Below are 18,009 nucleotides of genomic sequence, written 5' to 3'. Positions count from 1 at the left end.
TAGATAGATAGATAGATAGATAGATAGATAGATAGATAGATAGATAGATAGATAGATAGATAGATAGATAGATAGATAGATAGATAGATAGATAGATAGATAGATAGATAGATAGATAGATAGATAGATAGATAGATAGATAGATAGATAGATAGATAGATAGATAGATAGATAGATAGATAGATAGATAGATAGATAGATAGATAGATAGATAGATAGATAGATAGATAGATAGATAGATAGATAGATAGATAGATAGATAGATAGCCTATTAATCCCGCAAGGGGAAATTTGTTTGCTACAGCAGCATTATGATACAGGTAAGCAATCAAAATAACAGAGTAAAAAAACCAAATGTTGAGTATAAAAATGCACAATATTTACAATAAAAATAACAGAGTAAAAAATATTAAATATAAAAAAATTCACAGTATACACAATGAAATACAATAATATTGAATTTTAAATAAATTATTAAAAATAAATCATTAATATTATTGAATTAAAAACACTTTGTTCGCGACATAAAACAATAATGTATCCTAATATAAATATGGACATGCAGTAACCATTACGTTGCCATTGTTGTATCCCAACAGCGGCCTCTTGGTGGCGCTGTTTCACTTTACGATTAAGAAAACAATAGCGCGAGCTGGAGCCGGATGAATATACACTATTCGCTCCTCTCCGGTCTAGACATCACATCATTAGCCAAAGTCAGCTAACAGTTAGCAGTTTATTTTTTAGAACAAAATGTCAACCTCGACCGGCGGCGAGTTTGGCAACCCTCTACGAAAGTTCAAGCTCGTCTTTCTGGGCGAACAGAGTGGTAAGAACGACACGGCGAACTCGAACCGAGTGATAATTTGGTCGGATGTAGGGATTATTTTAGAAGAAGTAGCTAAGATTCTCGTAGCGTTAGCTAGCTAGCTAGCTAAGTTAGCTCTTCCTGCTAGTTTGCTGCTGGCTAGCAGGATAAAGTTATCCACCGGTCGTGAACCGGCTAGTGATGATACAAAGCGACACGTTAATATTTTATTGTTCAATAGAGAGTACGATGACGAAAATATGAATGGATATAACGTTTTCTCCTCACTCGCGATGATGTCATTGTATGGCTAGCTAACGCTGAATCTGTGAGCTAGCCAAAACATCGCGGTCTTTAACGTCATTAAATGTCGTTACCGTTTCGTAACATGACCGTTCTATGACTTACCTACGTATTGGTTTGTTGCCTGATTTAGAGTACGGGACACTGTCGTTACAGTCTTCATCAGCATCATCTAACGGTAGCTGGCTAACAACTTTTGGCTAAAGGCTAGCAGTTGACGTTAGCTGTGCTAGGTTGAAATACTTCCATCAGTATCATTCGCTAACGTTCACTAAAGCAGACAATACTTTAATTGAAACCCCCAATGTGGCTTTCGGGACTTTCACAATCGTTGCCTTTAAACATGAGACTCTGCATACATCAAGGGAATTAGCGTATCTAAATTCATCCGTGTATCTGTCATTGTAGCTGCTTTTCAACTCACTAATGCTAACTTAGCTGTTAGCTTTTCTTTCTTTTTTTACGGCAGAGCCACGTCGGCCAGTGGGTCCAGACCAGTCGGCCTTTTACCATTTAACGACAGCTTTAATACTGACATTGTTATAACGATACGTTATTATATTATATGGTTGATTGTCAAACATGGCAGTGACATATCTCTCATCACGAAACAAACATAACAAGTCAAGCTATTTTTATTCCTCAAAATGTTGTGGCTCCACCCATATTGCCACCTCAGCGTGTGGGTTCAGCAGTCCACATAGCGTCAACGATTATAGCTGTTTACTCACCATGTGTTGTCACGGATGCATTGATTTATATTTTCTCCTTCATATTATGCAAAATTAGAATGGCTGTAATTAGGTATTTAATCTTAACTTGAGGGTTGTTGGTCTTGTAGATGATCTTTGATGACCAGGATCAAGTATTAACGTGTCTGTTTCTGTGTTTTTCAGTTGGGAAAACCTCCCTCATCACCAGGTTTATGTATGACAGTTTCGACAACACTTATCAGGTAAAAAACAGATGTTACACACTGATTCAGAATTTGTGTGCCAAGGCACGGATTGATTATATTCACAATAAATATGTGGCTTGTTCCAAGAGACATTTGTCATATGACTTGTTCAGCACAAGTGTAATCAATAACATACATTAATCATGACTGTTGATCTTCCAGATCCTTTGCTAGTGTGCATAATGACTTGAACAGAGCCATTGTTAATGATTTTAGATGATAATTTTTCTTTGATAGAGATGTCGTGCATAATCAAGTATTGTGCCCGTAACAATGTTTTAATGCAGTGATTGTCTTACAGGCAACAATTGGCATTGACTTTTTGTCAAAAACCATGTACCTAGAAGATCGTACGGTAAGCCCTGTATATTTTATTGTAATTCATCATTCTCATTGGCATAGAAAAGCTTAAAGCATGCTTTTTATGTAATAGCCACCATTTATTTCCCTTTCACCATTTCACATTGTTTTCACATTATCCTAGATTTTACTATTCATTTTGTTTCGGCATGCGATCATGTTTCTAGCCTCCATCGTTATTTGAAGTTTTTGTTTTCCTTCCATCCCCTGGCTGGGTCATGAAATGCCCCTCCTCCTCCCCCCTCCCTTCCCACATTCATTTCACGGCTGGCCACAGATTCGGCTGCAGCTCTGGGATACAGCCGGACAGGAGCGTTTCCGCAGCCTCATCCCCAGTTACATCCGCGACTCAGCCGCTGCTGTGGTGGTTTATGACATAGCCAGTAGGTATCATGGCCTTGCCTCACTTCCTTGTCCTTCGCATAGAATGTGGAAGGGCAAAACAATTAAAATTAAAAGCATTTACTAGCCGGGAAAATCCCACTGGACAGCATGATGAGAGTATATGCCAGAGTGTTTGCATCAGCCACAGTGATACTAATGCATTTCTCCAGCACTGTGCAGTGGGGTGTATGCTTCCTAAATGCTTTACATATGAGGCTGATTTGAAGGAATAATAAAAAATGTCTCCCGACGTCGCCTCATGGGCAGAGATCCTCTGAAACAGCCTATTAACGATTCACCAGGGCGTACTTTTACATGTCTTGTCAGCATAACGCTGGTCATCTCTGACCCTTCTGCATTTGGATGATTCTCCCCGTTCCTCCATTTAAAGGCCATTTCCATCTCTGTTGCTTGGCTTGCAGTTCCTTTTTATGACTGTCCTCGTCTCTTTCTTGTTCTGCCTTCCCCCCCTCTTCATCTCCTTGTCCTTTTCTTCCCCCTCCGTTCCAATCCTCAGGTCCGGCTCCAGCTTTGGGACACTGCTGGACAGGAGCGTTTTCGTAGCCTAATTCCCAGCTACATCCGTGACTCTACCATTGCCGTGGTTGTTTATGACATCACCAGTGAGTCAGGGCTGTACTCTAACCTTTCTGTAGGGGCCTAGAGCAGTCGGAAGGAAGCTATCTTGGCATAGTTGCTACTTTATGTACTTCTGCTAATAACCTTTTAGTTTATTTTCCTTCTTCAAGCTTCTCCTCTTAATACTTTTTCTGACTAACACGACTACTTTACAAGCTTTTCTTACATAAAATGCGCTGCATTTTCAATGAAGAATAACACCTGCTTGAGCACACTTTTAACTACAGCTAAAATACCAAATGTTGTATGTCATTCAGGGTAGCATGTGGTCAATGTGTGTACAGTAATTCTGTGTTGTTTTTTCATCCACAGATCTTAATTCATTCCAGCAAACCTCAAAGTGGATTGATGATGTTAGAACAGAGAGAGGAAGTGATGTCATTATCATGCTTGTTGGGAACAAAACAGACTTGGCGGACAAAAGGTACATGGTTGTGTGAGATGTGTGAAAGATTGTAATTATTTTTCTTATTCTAGTTACAGTGGCTGATAAATAGACTGCGCTTTTATATTTTTACTACAATTAGAAAATTCAAAGCATTAAATATTTTAGTGTATAAACTGCCAAAGCCTGGAATCCCACGTTTCTTCCCTTCAGTGCATCCCATACAGTTTTGACTTTAATCATCCCATGGCATTTTACATACTCCAGCCTTTTTTATGAGTGATTTTAGTGACTTTATTTGTGTTTTCTTTTATTATTTCTTATGATTTTATTACATTTCTGTTCTGCCTTTTTTCTTTTCTTTACTTTTTTTTGTTTCCTTTCCTGCTCTATTCTCTCCATGTCATTTTGATTTTATTTATTTTTTTGTGTGTTTTTTTTCCCCCCCTCAACACCACACTCCGCACCACTCCCTCCCCCTCCCTCCCCGGGACCATGGCAGGCAAGTTTCTGTTGAGGCGGCAGAGAGGAAAGCTCGTGAACTCAATGTGATGTACATAGAGACCAGTGCCAAGGCGGGCTATAACGTCAAACAGGTTGGTGTCCAGCAACAGCAAGTTGTAATACTGACAAGTAGTCCTGACAGTCCTGATGTCCTTTAGGTTAGGGAGGCCTAGCTGTGCCACCTGGGATGTACAACTCCTCCATGTGTTCGTTATACGGATCAGAGTGTGGCTGATGAATGAATGAGTGAACTCTGGAGTCGTTCTCCCGCTGCTTCATCTTTACTCAGCAACTTCTCTCCCTTCGTCTTCCTCTCTGTCTGTCCGTGTTATAACTAAACTAACCTCTCTCTCTTCTTCACCAAAAAACAACAACAGTCTGTGTTGAGCTGTTCTTTGTTTCTCTCTCTCCATCTCTTCCCTCTCCTTTTGGACTGTCCTCTTCGCGATGTTTCTTTCCATATCTGCCTGTTCGTCCATACCCCCCTCCCCTCTACTTCTACCTGAGCAGACAGATCACCACGGAGGAGGGTGAGCAGAGAGCTAAGGAACTGAATGTCATGTTCATTGAAACCAGCGCAAAGACTGGCTACAATGTCAAACAGGTAGAGATTCTGCTCTCTCAAGGTGGTTTCTGCCCTCAAAGTCTACACTTAACTCTTTCTGCCTTCTTTCCCCCTCTTGTGACTCATCATGATTTGTCTTGGTATTCCTAGTACCTCCTGTATCGGTTGTCTTCCCCCCACCACAGGCTTTGCTGTTAGATTTCTCTATATTCACTTGGTCTGCACGGGTTTACTGCTACTGTGCGTATTTGTTCTCAAGTCCTCTTTTTTTGTGTCTGATCCACTAAAAACTTCTGCAGCTTTTCTAAATGTGTCTGTGACGTTAATGGGTTTGCTCAGTGGAGGAGTTTAGCACGGCAACCTTCGATTTCATGCTGTTATCTCAACCAGCAATTACAATCACATGTTGTGTCACTGCTTTAACTTCTTGTGCCTGTTATTCAATGAAATACCTTATTGAAATGACTGCTTTGATCACTTTCTGTCTGTACTGTATATAGCCCATGTGACAGTAGGGGTGGGTGATAACTATATATTGTGAGGCAAAAGAAATATGTCCATCATCAGAGATGTTTCTGTTTATACGGAGGTAACTATTCCTTCAATATTGCTGGTTGTATTTGGCCTTTTGTGGGGAATGGAGCAAGTGACTGAGCAAGATTGCATTATGGGAAAAAGGGGATTTACAGGATTCTTTTCATCAATGTGATTATTACCCCAGAATAGACACAAATAGACATTACTGACTGATTATTTTATCTATAAACTTTACATTTACCATGTCACAATATAATATATGCACATACACTGTGCTAGAGGTTTTTATCCAAATCACTCGCCCCTATTTGACAGCTTGTTATTCTTGTACTACAGCTTTAACAAATGTGTGTAATTGTTGAATCTTCTGACTTTGTTTTATAGCTGTTCCGCCGTGTTGCCGCTGCATTGCCTGGGATGGATAGCACACCGGAGAAAAGCAAAGAGGACAGTATCCTTTTCAAAGCTGCGTTCAACAGAAATTGCCTCAGTATTGTGCACTTCTTATTGCCACCATTGCTTTAATACTGTAAGATAGAAAAGATGGTAACAAAACACCTCCAAGTTTACTCGTGTGTGTTCACCGAGAAGATGGCAGCCAGATAGCGCTGCAGAAAATGCTGAAGTGAAATTTGCAGAATCATTGACGATGTTACTTAACACATTTATCTCAGTGATCGACATCAAACTGGAGAAACAGCCAGAGATGACTGTCACCGAGAGCAGCTGCTCATGCTAGTACACCTCACCCTCACCCAGCCTGTCTCCTCCCCACCAACAGCTTGTCTCTCAGTGGCCACTCTCTCCGCCCTCGGCTCACTGCCACTGGGGTCGGAGGACCTGTCTCTTTATTTCCCTTTTCAACTCAGTGACTTTTCAGAGTAACCGTGTGGGTGTGCATTACTGTATTGAAACGGATTATCTGGGGGGGATGGTTCAAAAGTAAACATTTAAAACAAGGAATAAGTTAAATGATGTGATCAGATCTTCATCCAGTTGCATGGCATTCTATAGGACCGCAGACTGACATAGCTAACCGCTCGTGAGTTATTGCACAGTTCGGATTCTTAGTGCTGTTACTCTTGTCATTGTTGTAAAGTAAAACTGCTTGGGATTATTTAAATGACTGCGAGGTTGAGTACCCATCGTATTTCACTTTTTATTTTATTTTAAACGGGAGAGTTTGCCTCTTCACTATTCTGTCTCTCAGATGACTTATTGTTTCTCGACTGTCTTATTCTGAGGAAGTAGATACATGATCTTACCAGTGAATTTACGTCATCGCTAATCGTCATTTTACCACATTAGGCTCGAATGGAAGAGGGTCATTCATTTGGGTATTATTTATACCGGACACATTTTAAACTGCCAAATACAACAGTATTATAATAATACAATACAACATCAGCAGACCAAATGTACATTATTTGAGACCTCATTTAAAACAGTGCAAAAGGGATGCGTAACCAAACAATGAGGTAATAGATCATCAAAGGGAAACTGTCCCAAGTTCACTAGACTGGCTGCTAAGCTGAAGCTGTGTCTTCATTCAAACTAAAGCAACGGTCTTTCCCCAAGTTGTTCAATTAGCTACACGCATACTAACATGTCTGAGGAGGAGTTTTCATTTATAAGATGCCCCTAAAAACACACACATATATATATATATATATATATATATATATAAATAAATAAATGAAAGAGCCAGTGTTTAGTTGTTCCACGCTGATGGAAAGTTGTCACTTTGGTCACTATGATGTACCCACCATCTCATTGAGACTTTGTGTCGTGTTGATTACACTATTGCAAGAACATGCAGCATGCTCACCATGCAGGATTTCTATGGATAAGAACACAGATGCCTTGCTTGTTTGTTCACCAACGTTGTGCACCGAATCAAGCCACAAATATTGTAAAACTATAAAAGAAGCCTGCTGACTGGTTCATGGCTTCACTAGTTGTTTTGTAGAGCTGGTAGATAAGAGTTTGTCCTCCGATGCAGCTAAACGCTTACTAACACCTGCGCTGTAAAAAAAGAAAAAAGTGCAGAGAAGTTAGTTGCAGTATCCTTTGCTGTCGCGCTATCGCCTGTGTAGGACTGTTGGTTTTATGTGTTTATTTATTTTGTTACTTGGACATACAGATAACATTGTATGCTTGACCAAAAGTACAGATTTTTACATGCATGTTGAAAGTTTTTTATTTTTTTTATTTATTGTGTTATTGCGTGTCTGCCGAGATGCCACCTAAAGGCGACACTTGGGCCCAGTAACGTTTTTTCCTGTCACACACTGTGTGTGTGTGTGTGTGTGTGTGTAGACAGTAGCTTAGTTTACAGTCAAAGGTAAAGGCTGCACTGTCTCCAGACACACACACACACAGTTTAACACAAACCAACTAACTAGCCATAGCACAACAAAAGACACTGTTCATTTGCTGGAGCTTGTTTTGAAATGTCAACGTTTTAAAATGGATTAAAAATATTATGTAATCGATTACATCAAACGGCCATTTTAACATGAGCAGCTCTTCTATTACTTGTCACTGACTAAATACTCAGCTTTGTGCTATTCTGAATTGTGTCTGTCCATTTGAAATATACTGTCTACTCGTGTTTAGCAACATTTGTGTGAATAATGTTCTATTACTATGTGATGTATAAAAAGGAGATGAAACACAAGTGTAGGCCTATCACATAGAATAAAATAAAGATATTTCACCAAAATGTAACATCTGTGATCCTCTTCTTTTTTCTTTTTCTTTTCTGAAGCACATTCCCGATTCTCTCATTTACAATGCTGTGGATGCACAAACATTCATGCTCTGTACATACAGTCCATAAGCGAAACTGCAGCACGTCAGTTGAACGTGAGAAACCTGTTGTATCGCAGGTCACAAAAGTAGACTGAAACTACTCTATTGGGTAACACATCGGAGGCATGTAGTGTAGCAACAGGAAGGTGTGGCGAGGTAGGAACGTGAGATTGCAGTACACGCACACACACACATGCTAGTTTCTTCATGGACATCTTTGCCCAAAAGACATAGAAAGCATGTGAAAACAAAACGAATGTCTTAACTGGGGTTTCATGAATCTACTCGCCAATATTCATACACTAAGATCTCTTAAAAGTCATGCAGTACTTTTTTTACTTTTGTATTAACATCAAAATATGACTGAAGTGCCAAAAGTAAGAGTATTTATCATGCAGAATGGCTCATTTCAGAATAATCTAGTCTTTAAAAACTGGATTATAACTATTTATTCCTCAATATGTAGATCACGTTGCTGGTAAAGGTGGAGCTCATTTACTTTAAATTCTGCTGTGTGACTTAATCTATAATAATATATCATATTCTATATGTTGTATTAAAAATCTGGAGCTGTGAAATAACCAGTACCATAACTCAATTTATAAAGGTATAATGTTCAAAATGTGCCTCTGAAATGTAGTGAAGTAGGAGTACAAAGTAACTTCAAATGTAAATAGTTACATTCCACCACTAGTATTCGTATTTCAGAAAAACAGCCACGTATCTCTAAATACCATTGTGTGTTTGTTTTTCGTTCGTGTACTTTTATTGTTTAACATTTACAGTCGTGATGATTCTCTGTAATCATCAACACTGAGCAATTCGCACCCACCCACTCCCACAGTGTTCAGCCTACTGTCCGTGGCCTTTTGTGTGTCAACTAAACACAACACTGCTCTTTTTTTATTAACTGCTTTATATATTTTACTCTGTCAACGCTGACCTGCTGAAGCGGTATGACAATGTTTAAAAAAAAAAAAAGTGACTTTGCCTTTTTTCCTTTACGATACCTGCGTAGCACACCTGGATTCCGGAAGGGGCTGTGACGTCAGCAGAGAGAGAGGGATATCTGGAGGTATGACTCAGGAATTTAGTGCGCAGAAAAGAATCCTGCTGAACTGGATTGGGGACCAGCTCGCATATATTCGGCTCGCAGGACGCACAGAGCCGCAGAAAACTCTCCCAAGAGTCGACGAGGTCAAACGCGCCCAACTGTTGTGTGTCAGGTTTCTTTTTTGGAGGAAAGATTTGTGGAAGAAGAAAGTTAATTTTTTTACTTAAATATGTCTATTTTACCCGACGAGACGGCCTTTGCTGACTTCAGGAAGCAGTGTTTATCAAAGGACAATTGGTCCAACAAGTACGATAAGAATGGGATGCAGGTGTGGGTCGAAAACTATCCTGCAAATAAAGGAAACAACGGCCCTAAAGTCCACAAGATCAAGGTAAGTCCACTTTGACACCAACATTTAGAAGTATCAGGATGGCATGCTTGTCTCCGGGTTTCCGACCGTGAACTTGGCAATGCCCTGTTGTTTTTTCTTTAACACTTGCATGTATGCGTGTGTTTTTAGTGTCAAATGTCAATCAACGATGTATCCGCTGCCTCCATGTACGACGTCCTCCACGATGGCGCGTACCGTAAGACGTGGGACCCCGCCATGATGGAAAGTTACGACATTGCCCGGCTCTCTGCTAATGCTGATGTGGGCTACTACTCATGTGAGTCTCTCTCTCGCGCTCGCTCGCTCTCTCTCGCGCTCTCTCTCGCGCTCGCTCTCTCTGAACACGCTGAAAAGGGAAAGTGCATGTTTAGAGTTTGATATTTTTACATGGAAGAATAGTGCTATTCCGAGAGAGTTCGTGATTTAAAATCTGTGCTGATATTTATTTGTTTTAAGACCAAGTTCTGGATGTTTTTATTTCATATTAATATCTTTTTTTAGTTTATTTATAATGCACTTTTCAAAATCTACATTACAAATGCAGCAGAATAAAACGGTCAAGTCCTGAATCATCAGTTTAAAAGAAAACATGAAGCAAATGTTGATGTATAAAGAAGAATATAGTGGACAAAAAGGAAGGAAATAAAACACAGTTCAAAGGACATTTAAAACTAAAATCAGGAAAGGCTCTCCGATATGCGTGTGTGTATGTATGTATGTGTGCGTGTATGTATGTATGTATGTATGTATGTATGTATGTATGTATGTATGTATGTATGTATGTATGTATGTATGTATGTATGTATGTATGTATGTATGTGTGTGTTTTTAAGAAGGGACTTAAAGGCGATCACTGACTCAGTCGATCTGATTTCCTCTGGCAGAATCTTAGTGTCAGTCATGTTCTTTACTCTGTGCTACAGGGCAACATGAACAATGCCACCATTGTTTCCCTGTCAGCAATCGCTTCTGTCCATATTTGCATACTGAAACAACTAGATTTGTTTTTCCTTCAGTGCATTGTGGTGCTGTCTCCTTTTTTTTTTTTTTTAACTTCCATTTCAAATTCATCCGAATCTGTTTCTTCTGTTGACTCGTTCGTAAGCTGCTGAAGCCCTCGTGGGACAAAGACCAAAGCGCCCTCCTGTCCAACCGGTGTATTTATTGTCATAACAAGGGTGCACTTGTTGAGGTTGTGTACGGAGAAGTAGTTCATGAAGGAATGCAATATAACCAGATTTTTCTCTTCCTTTTTTTCCCCTGCAGGGCTTTGTACAAAACCCATAAAGAACAGAGATGTGGTATCTCTGCGTTCGTGGCAGGTGACGGAGGACGAGTACATCATCATTAACTTCTCAGTCAAACACCCGGTACGCCACCTCCTCCGCACTCTCCCCACTGTCTTTAAACGTGCCATTTCTACAACTCTCTGACACCTATTGACCTAATGTTTTGTGTGCATTGGATTTTTTCTACAGAGTTGTCTGTAGTTAAAACAGGTTATTCTTATTAAAAATAATTAAATTAATTTCAGAAATACCCTCCTCGCCGTGATCTGGTGAGGGCCATCTCCATCATCACTGGATATTTGATCAAGGCCACAGGACCGAACAGCTGCACTTTCATATACCTTTCACAAGCCGACCCCAAAGGTACGACCACAACCAACACTCCTACTGTACTTATTTTAAACTTGAGAATTCCTGCCAAACATTTTTAGAGCAGTTTTTTTTTTTTTTTTTTTTTTAAGTTTTCTCTTCTTTTCTTCCAGGTTCCCTTCCCAAGTGGGTGGTAAAACAAGCTTCTCAAGTTCTCGCTCCGCGGGTAAGTCAGTCACGCAACACACACACAAACAAAAGTTTTGATAATATCTAGTCAACGGCAGCACTGTCATGTTACAAATACATGATCTATATCACTGTGTGGGCGTGTGTCCATGAGGTGATTAATAGGTGTGTGTGTGTGTGTGTGCAGAAGGGAGTGAGAGTTCATTGTGTTTTTAAGGACACTGGTAACTATAGAAACACAATTTAAGGGCCTGTCCTGGTTAGGCTGCTGACAAAAGAATATCTCGACTGGAGCTGTTGGTCTCTCTCTCTCTGCAGAACTTGTTCTCCAGGCTTCATATCCTCCGCAGATTGATATTTAGACCAAAGTGTATAAACGCTTGTGTGGGAAGCTGCCGTTGAGAGACTTTTACTAAAAAGAAACACCTTTCATTTTAACTTTCTATGTATAAGGCTAAACCTGTCCATTTTACTTATAAAACTCCTAAAATGATGAATATATTGTCCGAATAGTTGCTGATTAAATAGCTTCAGCTATAGATCAGAGACCTACTGAGGGCAGACATAAGAATAGAAAGTGACCAAGAGATTCAAACTGACGGAGCAGCTCATACTGTAGACAGTTAAACAGTAAAGACTTACAGTCTCCACAGCAGACAAAACCATGATAATAATAATACTATAAAAACACAAAGAATAAACAAACTTAAAAAGTCACAGAAAGGCAATTCGAATAGAAGTGGGATTTAAAAGAAGAGACAGTTTGCGGTCCTGGTCTTTCAGCATTGTAGGAGCCCTGGCACCTTCATGTATGAATCTGGCCCTTCGCACAACAAGGAGCAACACAGTCGAGGATATTAGGTGCGGGAGGAGACCTCCAGGAGATGAAAGATAACTTGGGGAGAGGCCTCTCAGGGCTGTAATTAATATATACCTTAATATCAATGCTACAAAAGCAGAAATGTTCCTAATTCACAACCAAAGCAGCATTTTCGTTCGCTGCAGATTTGTGAAGCAAAACACACGTGCAGTTTAGTTTGACATCCGGTTGAAGTCCAGAACGTCTGTCCCTGTAATGGCAAAGGCAAGATAGCCATGGTTTAAAATATGACTCCACCATTAAGATTTTAAAAAAAATAATTTCAGAGCTGTAAATAGGTCGACTTGTGTATCTGCTTGCCACATAATCTGTTACGCAGTATTGTGTGAGCCGCTTTATCTCCCGCTCTGTTGACGGAGAAGGAAGGTGAGGCATTGACCGTCATTGTCGCGCCGCAGCTCTCTGATTGTGGTCTCCGCTCTCCCTCAAGGTGTTGAAGTGTGTACACAAGGCGGGACAGAACTACTCCGAGTGGAAACGGCAGAACTCTCCCGACCAGAAGCCCTGGCTGTACCCGGAGCAGAACACCCTGCCCATGATGGACCCCAGCGAATTGTCCATACAGAGAGCCGACTCGCTAGAAAACGTGGATGAGAGTTCCAAGGTGGCCACTCAGGACAGCGAGGACAGCAGCTAAATCGTGACTGTGTGTGTGTGTGTGGGGGGGGGGGGGGGGGGTAGTTGGAAGAGGGTGACATTGGAGGACAAATTGAATGTGACGTGAGACCTCCGACTCTCTGTGATGTTGCCCCGAATGCTCTTGAATATTGATCCAAATCAGTGTGCCTTTTGGGATGAGCATGAAGTGTTTACAGCCACTTTAGCAGACGGAAACGAGCACAGATCAAATTGGCATGGACCTCGGTCCATGTTGAAGTCAGCTAAACATCTCTCCAGTGTTTGCCGACGAGCTTAAAAACAAGAAGAAAAAAACAAATTGTACAGACTTGTAGGTGTGAGGGTTTGAGTGTGTCGTAGTGAACTACATTTACAACGGGTCCTCTCTCGGGCCTTTTTTGAGTTGCAGCTATGTGAAATACACGCAAATTTTTAAATGAAGAAATGAAGCGTGGTCGTCCACTTTGCCTGTACAAGTGACCGTGAATGAAGATTTGACTCGTTGCTGTCGGTGGTGAAAGTAGAGTGAAGTGAAATTAGTTATTTCTCTGCATCGGAGTGACTTTTGATTCTGTTAAATCACATTTTAATGGCTGTTTTGCAGTTAAAACATTCTTAACGTGAAACCTGTCCGGGGTTTGTGCAGCCACTCTGGGCATCGGCCTTGAATATGTTTAAAGAAGTGTTTACGCTAAATGCAACACAAGTCACTGTCACATTTGCTAATGATCCTTTTTTTTTGAAGAGCTTGTTTTTATTGATTAGATTTAGTCATTAGAGTTACTATGTTTCTTTCTTCGTCGTTTGATGCAGAGAGACAGTTTGAAGGTTCATTGTATTTATTTCACATGTTGTGCAGTCAAAGGTTTTTATGTAATTCTTATAAGTTATACAGACGCTGGACTTGCATTGGCAAGAGCAGATCGGTTGTTGATCTCCAAGAATGAAAATCTGGTTACGATCTATTATAGCTCGTTAGAATTTTGTCAGTTGAATGTGACTGTTGACCATAAAGGATCTCTTTTATTTAATGTATTTATTTGAAGTTTCTGTAATCTGCTGACGTGATGATGGAGGAAAGACCCTGGAATGAAGCCTTGCAGGCTGAGCTGGTTAGGTTTTTCTTCTTAAGATGTTTGATGCGGAATGTTCCCCGGTCTTAACTTCAAAAAAAAAAAAAAAAAAACTGACACGGTTAACGTACGGAACGGTCATTGTCTGCGTTCCTCTTAAGATGACAATCCAGTCTCGGGAGAAACCAAACGACAACGTGGAACAAGTTTGTCTACTTAAACCGGTCCAGTTCAGGCTCTCCAAGTACAAAGAAACGGTTACCACGGCTCAAGACGTTTTATTTCTTTGTACCATGTGAATGTGCTGCAGAATAAACAGTTACAAATGGAAAACCAAAAGTAATCTTCTGACTGTAGCGGTGTAAAGAATGAGACTGTGTTGAGTTGCAACAGGCAGGTATTTGCATACAAAAAAAAAACCCCTGTTTACTAGCAAGATGCAGAGTCCAATGTGTGGTTGTCATGCACTGTATCATGTTAGTTATAGTTAACAGTTTGGCAACTCAAATATAAAGTTCATACATTAAAGTGATTTTAAACTATTCAGCCCAGAAGCAGGTTATGTGAAATGAACACGTATGAAACATGAGCAAACATTCGACAGTATTTAAGTAACAATAGCAGTCACCGAACTATTTACACAACTTACTATTCATTAAACAATTAAAAACTGGATGTACAGTATATTCAGTGATATTAGGGTCAGTGATATTTACCAGAAGTCTTGCACCATCGTTTCCTCCTAAAATACATAACGCCCTGCTGTCATGTGTCAGTGCGTACTGAAGTCCAAGTCATATGCACATTTAATTTACATGTACAGTTTGTCAATATAAGCGTAAGACACATAAAAAAAACATTGGAATCACGTTTTTGAAAGCTCCAGGAAAAGCTAGTAAGTGGATGTTGAGTTTAAATGATTCCAAACTGTTTTAAAACTGATCAAACATTTCATGATGGTAGGTTTATAGCCAGGCTGATCTATTAGTTTTCGGGAGGTGTACCTAATAAACAGGCAACTGAGCATGCGTGTCCACTTCATGTCTTTGTCAGGCAGATGTGTACAGTACACACACACACGTGCTACTCTGTACATGATCTAAATATGTCAGACTACAGTAGAAACAGGAATTATAGGGCAAATGTCTATGAATGTTCTGCTCGACTAGAAAAATATGTATCAGTTCCATCATTTATAGTGTGAAATGTCTTAAGCTTCTGCTTGTACCGTACCTTCCTGTGAATACATCCTGACAGAGTAGAAATCACCACGTATCACAGTAGATCAGGCAGCGCTCAGGTAACCGGGTGACAGAGTATATATTGTCCTTACATGGAGGACTTTGAATGAAGCCGTTTGTCATACGTCAGTCATCTTGAAGCGGAGACAGAATGGAGGCCAGAGTCCGTAGGAGGGCGATGACGTAGATCTCTCGCTCTCGCTCCTAATGTACAGTCCTCTCCTTCTGCCTTTGGTAGTCTGATAGAAGAAAACACACAATAATGTCTGTCATCCGACCAGTACGATATAGTTCAGTGACTAAAAGCCTTTTATTATTGTTGAAGACATGCAGTGAGATCAGCCAGGTAGTTATCTTAGCCACAGTATTCAGGTACTGTAACATGCTGGCAGCTAACTGCTGACAAGCTTCATTTTCCTTGAGGTTTGGTCCCCCAGAAGACAAAGATTGTTCTTACAGCTTTTCTCTCTTTTTACAGTCATTTTGATAAAGCATGTACTGTAGTACGGGCATACTGGAGGATGATAAAAATATACATTTTTTAAATTAGTTTAATCTCCCTTTTTTTTTTTTGCATGTGTTGAGGATGCTTCGAGAAAGTGACTTAGAGAAACTGAAATAGTAACACCAGACAACGAGTCAATCTTAACTGCTTTTGTCTTCTGATGCTTTTTAAAGGTTTGTTTGTATCAATAACGTATTGTAAACAAAGCAGGGCTATATTTTAAATAATGATCAGTCAAGAAATACACAATTTAAGTCAAACACATTGATAACTGTGCATGAATTCATCTGTTATTTATAGTCACATAAATCGTCATTTTCACTTGATATGATTTTGCAGAGTAAGACTTACTGTAAGGAAAGAAGCGAACCCTCATCAGTATCTCTCTCGCAGTCTTCAGAATCTCTACAGCCTGAAGAGGAAGAAGGAATGAACTTAATGCAATATAATTTAAAAAAAGCTATTACCTAATACTATATAAAAAACTAGCATTTTATAAATATTTACATTGAAATATGTAACTGGCACATTCTAAAATAAAGGCCTATTTCACACAGACATCTTGTTCTGACTGCACTGAAGATGTAGTCGAAACTGTATAATAATGTGTTGATTAATATCTGTATGCGTCTCAGGGGGAGAGGTACTGCTCTTACTCTTGAGTGCTCTATGTCTTGGAAATCAACGTCATTCACAGAAAGAACCTGGTCGCCCTCTTGCAGACCGGCTCTGTGGGCATCCGAGTCTGGGACCACCTGCCAGCACAATACACACAAATCAGAAATCACAATGTGGGAACAATTAGTCAGCAGCGCCACAAGCATTAATGCCAGGGCTACACACACACACACCTTGGATATAAAGATTCCCAACTGTGACGCTTTGCCCCCCCGGATGTTGAAGCCCAGCTGTGCTCCTGGAGGTTTCTTCAATACGACGGCACGAGGCAGGAACTGGGTGAGCTCATTGTTGTAGTCCGGGTGATGAACCCGCTACAATGTTACAAAGAAACAGAAAAGCTGACAAAGCACACCGACAACATAATAATAATAATAATAATAAATTTTATTTATATAGCGCTTTTCTTGACACTCAAAGACACTTTACATTAAAATCATCACATATAAAAACAATACACTAAAAACAAAGTACACAATAATAGTCACACATTAAAAGCAGTTTTGAACAGGTGAGTTTTGATTTGTGATTTGAATGTGGAAAGGTCAGTGCAATCTCAGATGTTTTTGGGGAGAGAGTTCCAGAGGGAGGGTGCAGCTATGGAGAAGGCTCTGTCGTGATATCCATTATGGCCCTGTGAGCGTGATTCTTCTTACACGTTTTGATGTCTTAAGATACATCTGATAACCTGCACAGTTCCACACACTGATGTGTCATACCTCCTGTGGGGCTATCCACGCTGGTGGGTTCTCATATGAAGGCAGGAAAACCACAGGGAGCTGGTAGTCATCATAAGGAATCTTCTGATCCATCGTTTGCAAAAACACCTAAAGACAAAAATGTACATTGTTATGAAAAGCTCTTCCTTAAAACGTAATGTACCACTTGTTATAATAAAATATGTACATGTGCTTTATGTTTATAATGTAAACTGCAGCATAAAAACGAGTAAAGAGACCAAACACAACAATATAAGTTACATTCAGATCACATATTGTCGAATACTTTCCAAAGACTTTCCAAAGACTAACCCTGTTGATAGTTATACAAATCCTAAAATAAATGTTGTATAGATGCACATTTGTATCAGACGATAGAGATAAAATGAGGTTATTCGTGCTTTAGCCGACAGTGGATCATTTCACACTGCAATATGCAAACGAGATGCTAGCTAAAGCTAAAGCTAGCTTACTGGCTAACTTCGAAACGCTGCTGCTCTCTTCATCACGAATCATATTTAACCAACAGTCACTGTTCACCATCATTTGGACTATAACGACGAATACAGCGCGTAACCTCTGAAGGGGAAAGAAAGCAGAGTGACAGCCATAAAACAACAAAGTATCTCACCTGCCAGTCTGAAGGCTAGCAGGAAGCACTTTTTCATTCGTGTAGTAAACCGATGACTGTGGTATCCAGTGCACTACCGCCACCTGCTGGCACGGAGGAGTCACTCCAACATGCAGTCCAGCATTCACTGGAATTTAACACAGCCGTGTCTTTTTCTTTTCAAAGACTATGAAAA

At 40.0% G+C, this 18,009-nt stretch overlaps 3 protein-coding genes across 8 annotated transcripts; 2 read left to right on the top strand and 1 right to left on the bottom strand.

Annotated features, from left to right (window-relative positions):
- The first annotated feature begins 689 nt into the window (after positions 1–689).
- Positions 690–8,159, top strand: rab41 (RAB41, member RAS oncogene family). Of its 4 annotated transcripts, none has more exons than XM_079268512.1 (8): positions 690–829; positions 2,008–2,066; positions 2,371–2,424; positions 3,331–3,436; positions 3,765–3,876; positions 4,852–4,945; positions 5,828–5,894; positions 6,118–8,159. In XM_079268512.1, exons 1-8 carry the CDS (start codon positions 754–756, stop codon positions 6,180–6,182), a joined length of 633 nt encoding a protein of 210 aa, XP_079124638.1. In that variant the 5' UTR covers positions 690–753; the 3' UTR covers positions 6,183–8,159. The 4 variants fall into 4 exon arrangements, with proteins under 4 accessions (XP_079124638.1, XP_079124637.1, XP_079124639.1 ...); XM_079268511.1 differs by lacking the exon at positions 4,852–4,945 and adding an exon at positions 4,340–4,433; XM_079268513.1 differs by lacking the exon at positions 3,331–3,436 and adding an exon at positions 2,707–2,812.
- A 1,201-nt stretch (positions 8,160–9,360) lies between these two features.
- On the top strand, positions 9,361–13,620 carry stard14 (START domain containing 14). The gene is made up of 6 exons (XM_079269033.1): positions 9,361–9,702; positions 9,832–9,979; positions 10,969–11,072; positions 11,237–11,354; positions 11,474–11,526; positions 12,800–13,620. Exons 1-6 carry the CDS (start codon positions 9,541–9,543, stop codon positions 13,004–13,006), a joined length of 792 nt encoding a protein of 263 aa, XP_079125159.1. The 5' UTR covers positions 9,361–9,540; the 3' UTR covers positions 13,007–13,620.
- A 702-nt stretch (positions 13,621–14,322) lies between these two features.
- On the bottom strand, positions 14,323–17,876 carry pdzd11 (PDZ domain containing 11). Of its 3 annotated transcripts, none has more exons than XM_079269035.1 (6): positions 17,835–17,876; positions 17,204–17,311; positions 16,658–16,798; positions 16,463–16,561; positions 16,158–16,218; positions 14,323–15,540 (listed from the first exon to the last, which is right to left on the bottom strand). In XM_079269035.1, the coding sequence occupies exons 2-6, from the start codon at positions 17,294–17,296 to the stop codon at positions 15,506–15,508; spliced, it is 429 nt and encodes a 142-aa protein (XP_079125161.1). In that variant the 5' UTR covers positions 17,297–17,311; positions 17,835–17,876; the 3' UTR covers positions 14,323–15,505. The 3 variants fall into 3 exon arrangements, with proteins under 3 accessions (XP_079125161.1, XP_079125160.1, XP_079125162.1); XM_079269034.1 differs by lacking the exon at positions 17,835–17,876 and adding an exon at positions 17,744–17,830; XM_079269036.1 differs by lacking the exon at positions 17,835–17,876 and adding an exon at positions 17,677–17,755.
- Positions 17,877–18,009: the final 133 nt, after the last annotated feature.

Source organism: Melanostigma gelatinosum, assembly GCF_949748355.1.
Source record: "Melanostigma gelatinosum genome assembly, chromosome: 5".
NCBI lineage: Eukaryota > Metazoa > Chordata > Actinopteri > Perciformes > Zoarcidae > Melanostigma > Melanostigma gelatinosum.
This window is presented reverse-complemented; position numbering and strand designations above follow the sequence as displayed.

Coding starts and splice junctions, on each gene's coding strand:
- stard14 (XM_079269033.1), top strand. CDS start 9,541: ATGTCTATTTTACCCGACGAGACGGCCTTTGCTGACTTCAGGAAGCAG. Junction 9,703..9,831: donor CTAAAGTCCACAAGATCAAG/GTAAGTCCACTT, acceptor GTGTGTTTTTAG/TGTCAAATGTCAATCAACGA. Junction 9,980..10,968: donor TGATGTGGGCTACTACTCAT/GTGAGTCTCTCT, acceptor TTTCCCCTGCAG/GGCTTTGTACAAAACCCATA.
- pdzd11 (XM_079269034.1), bottom strand. Junction 16,799..17,203: donor CGTGGATAGCCCCACAGGAG/GTATGACACATC, acceptor GTAACATTGTAG/CGGGTTCATCACCCGGACTA. Junction 15,541..16,157: donor GGTTCGCTTCTTTCCTTACA/GTAAGTCTTACT, acceptor TTCTTCTATCAG/ACTACCAAAGGCAGAAGGAG.
- rab41 (XM_079268512.1), top strand. CDS start 754: ATGTCAACCTCGACCGGCGGCGAGTTTGGCAACCCTCTACGAAAGTTC. Junction 2,425..3,330: donor TGTACCTAGAAGATCGTACG/GTAAGCCCTGTA, acceptor TCCAATCCTCAG/GTCCGGCTCCAGCTTTGGGA. Junction 5,895..6,117: donor GGAGAAAAGCAAAGAGGACA/GTATCCTTTTCA, acceptor CATTTATCTCAG/TGATCGACATCAAACTGGAG.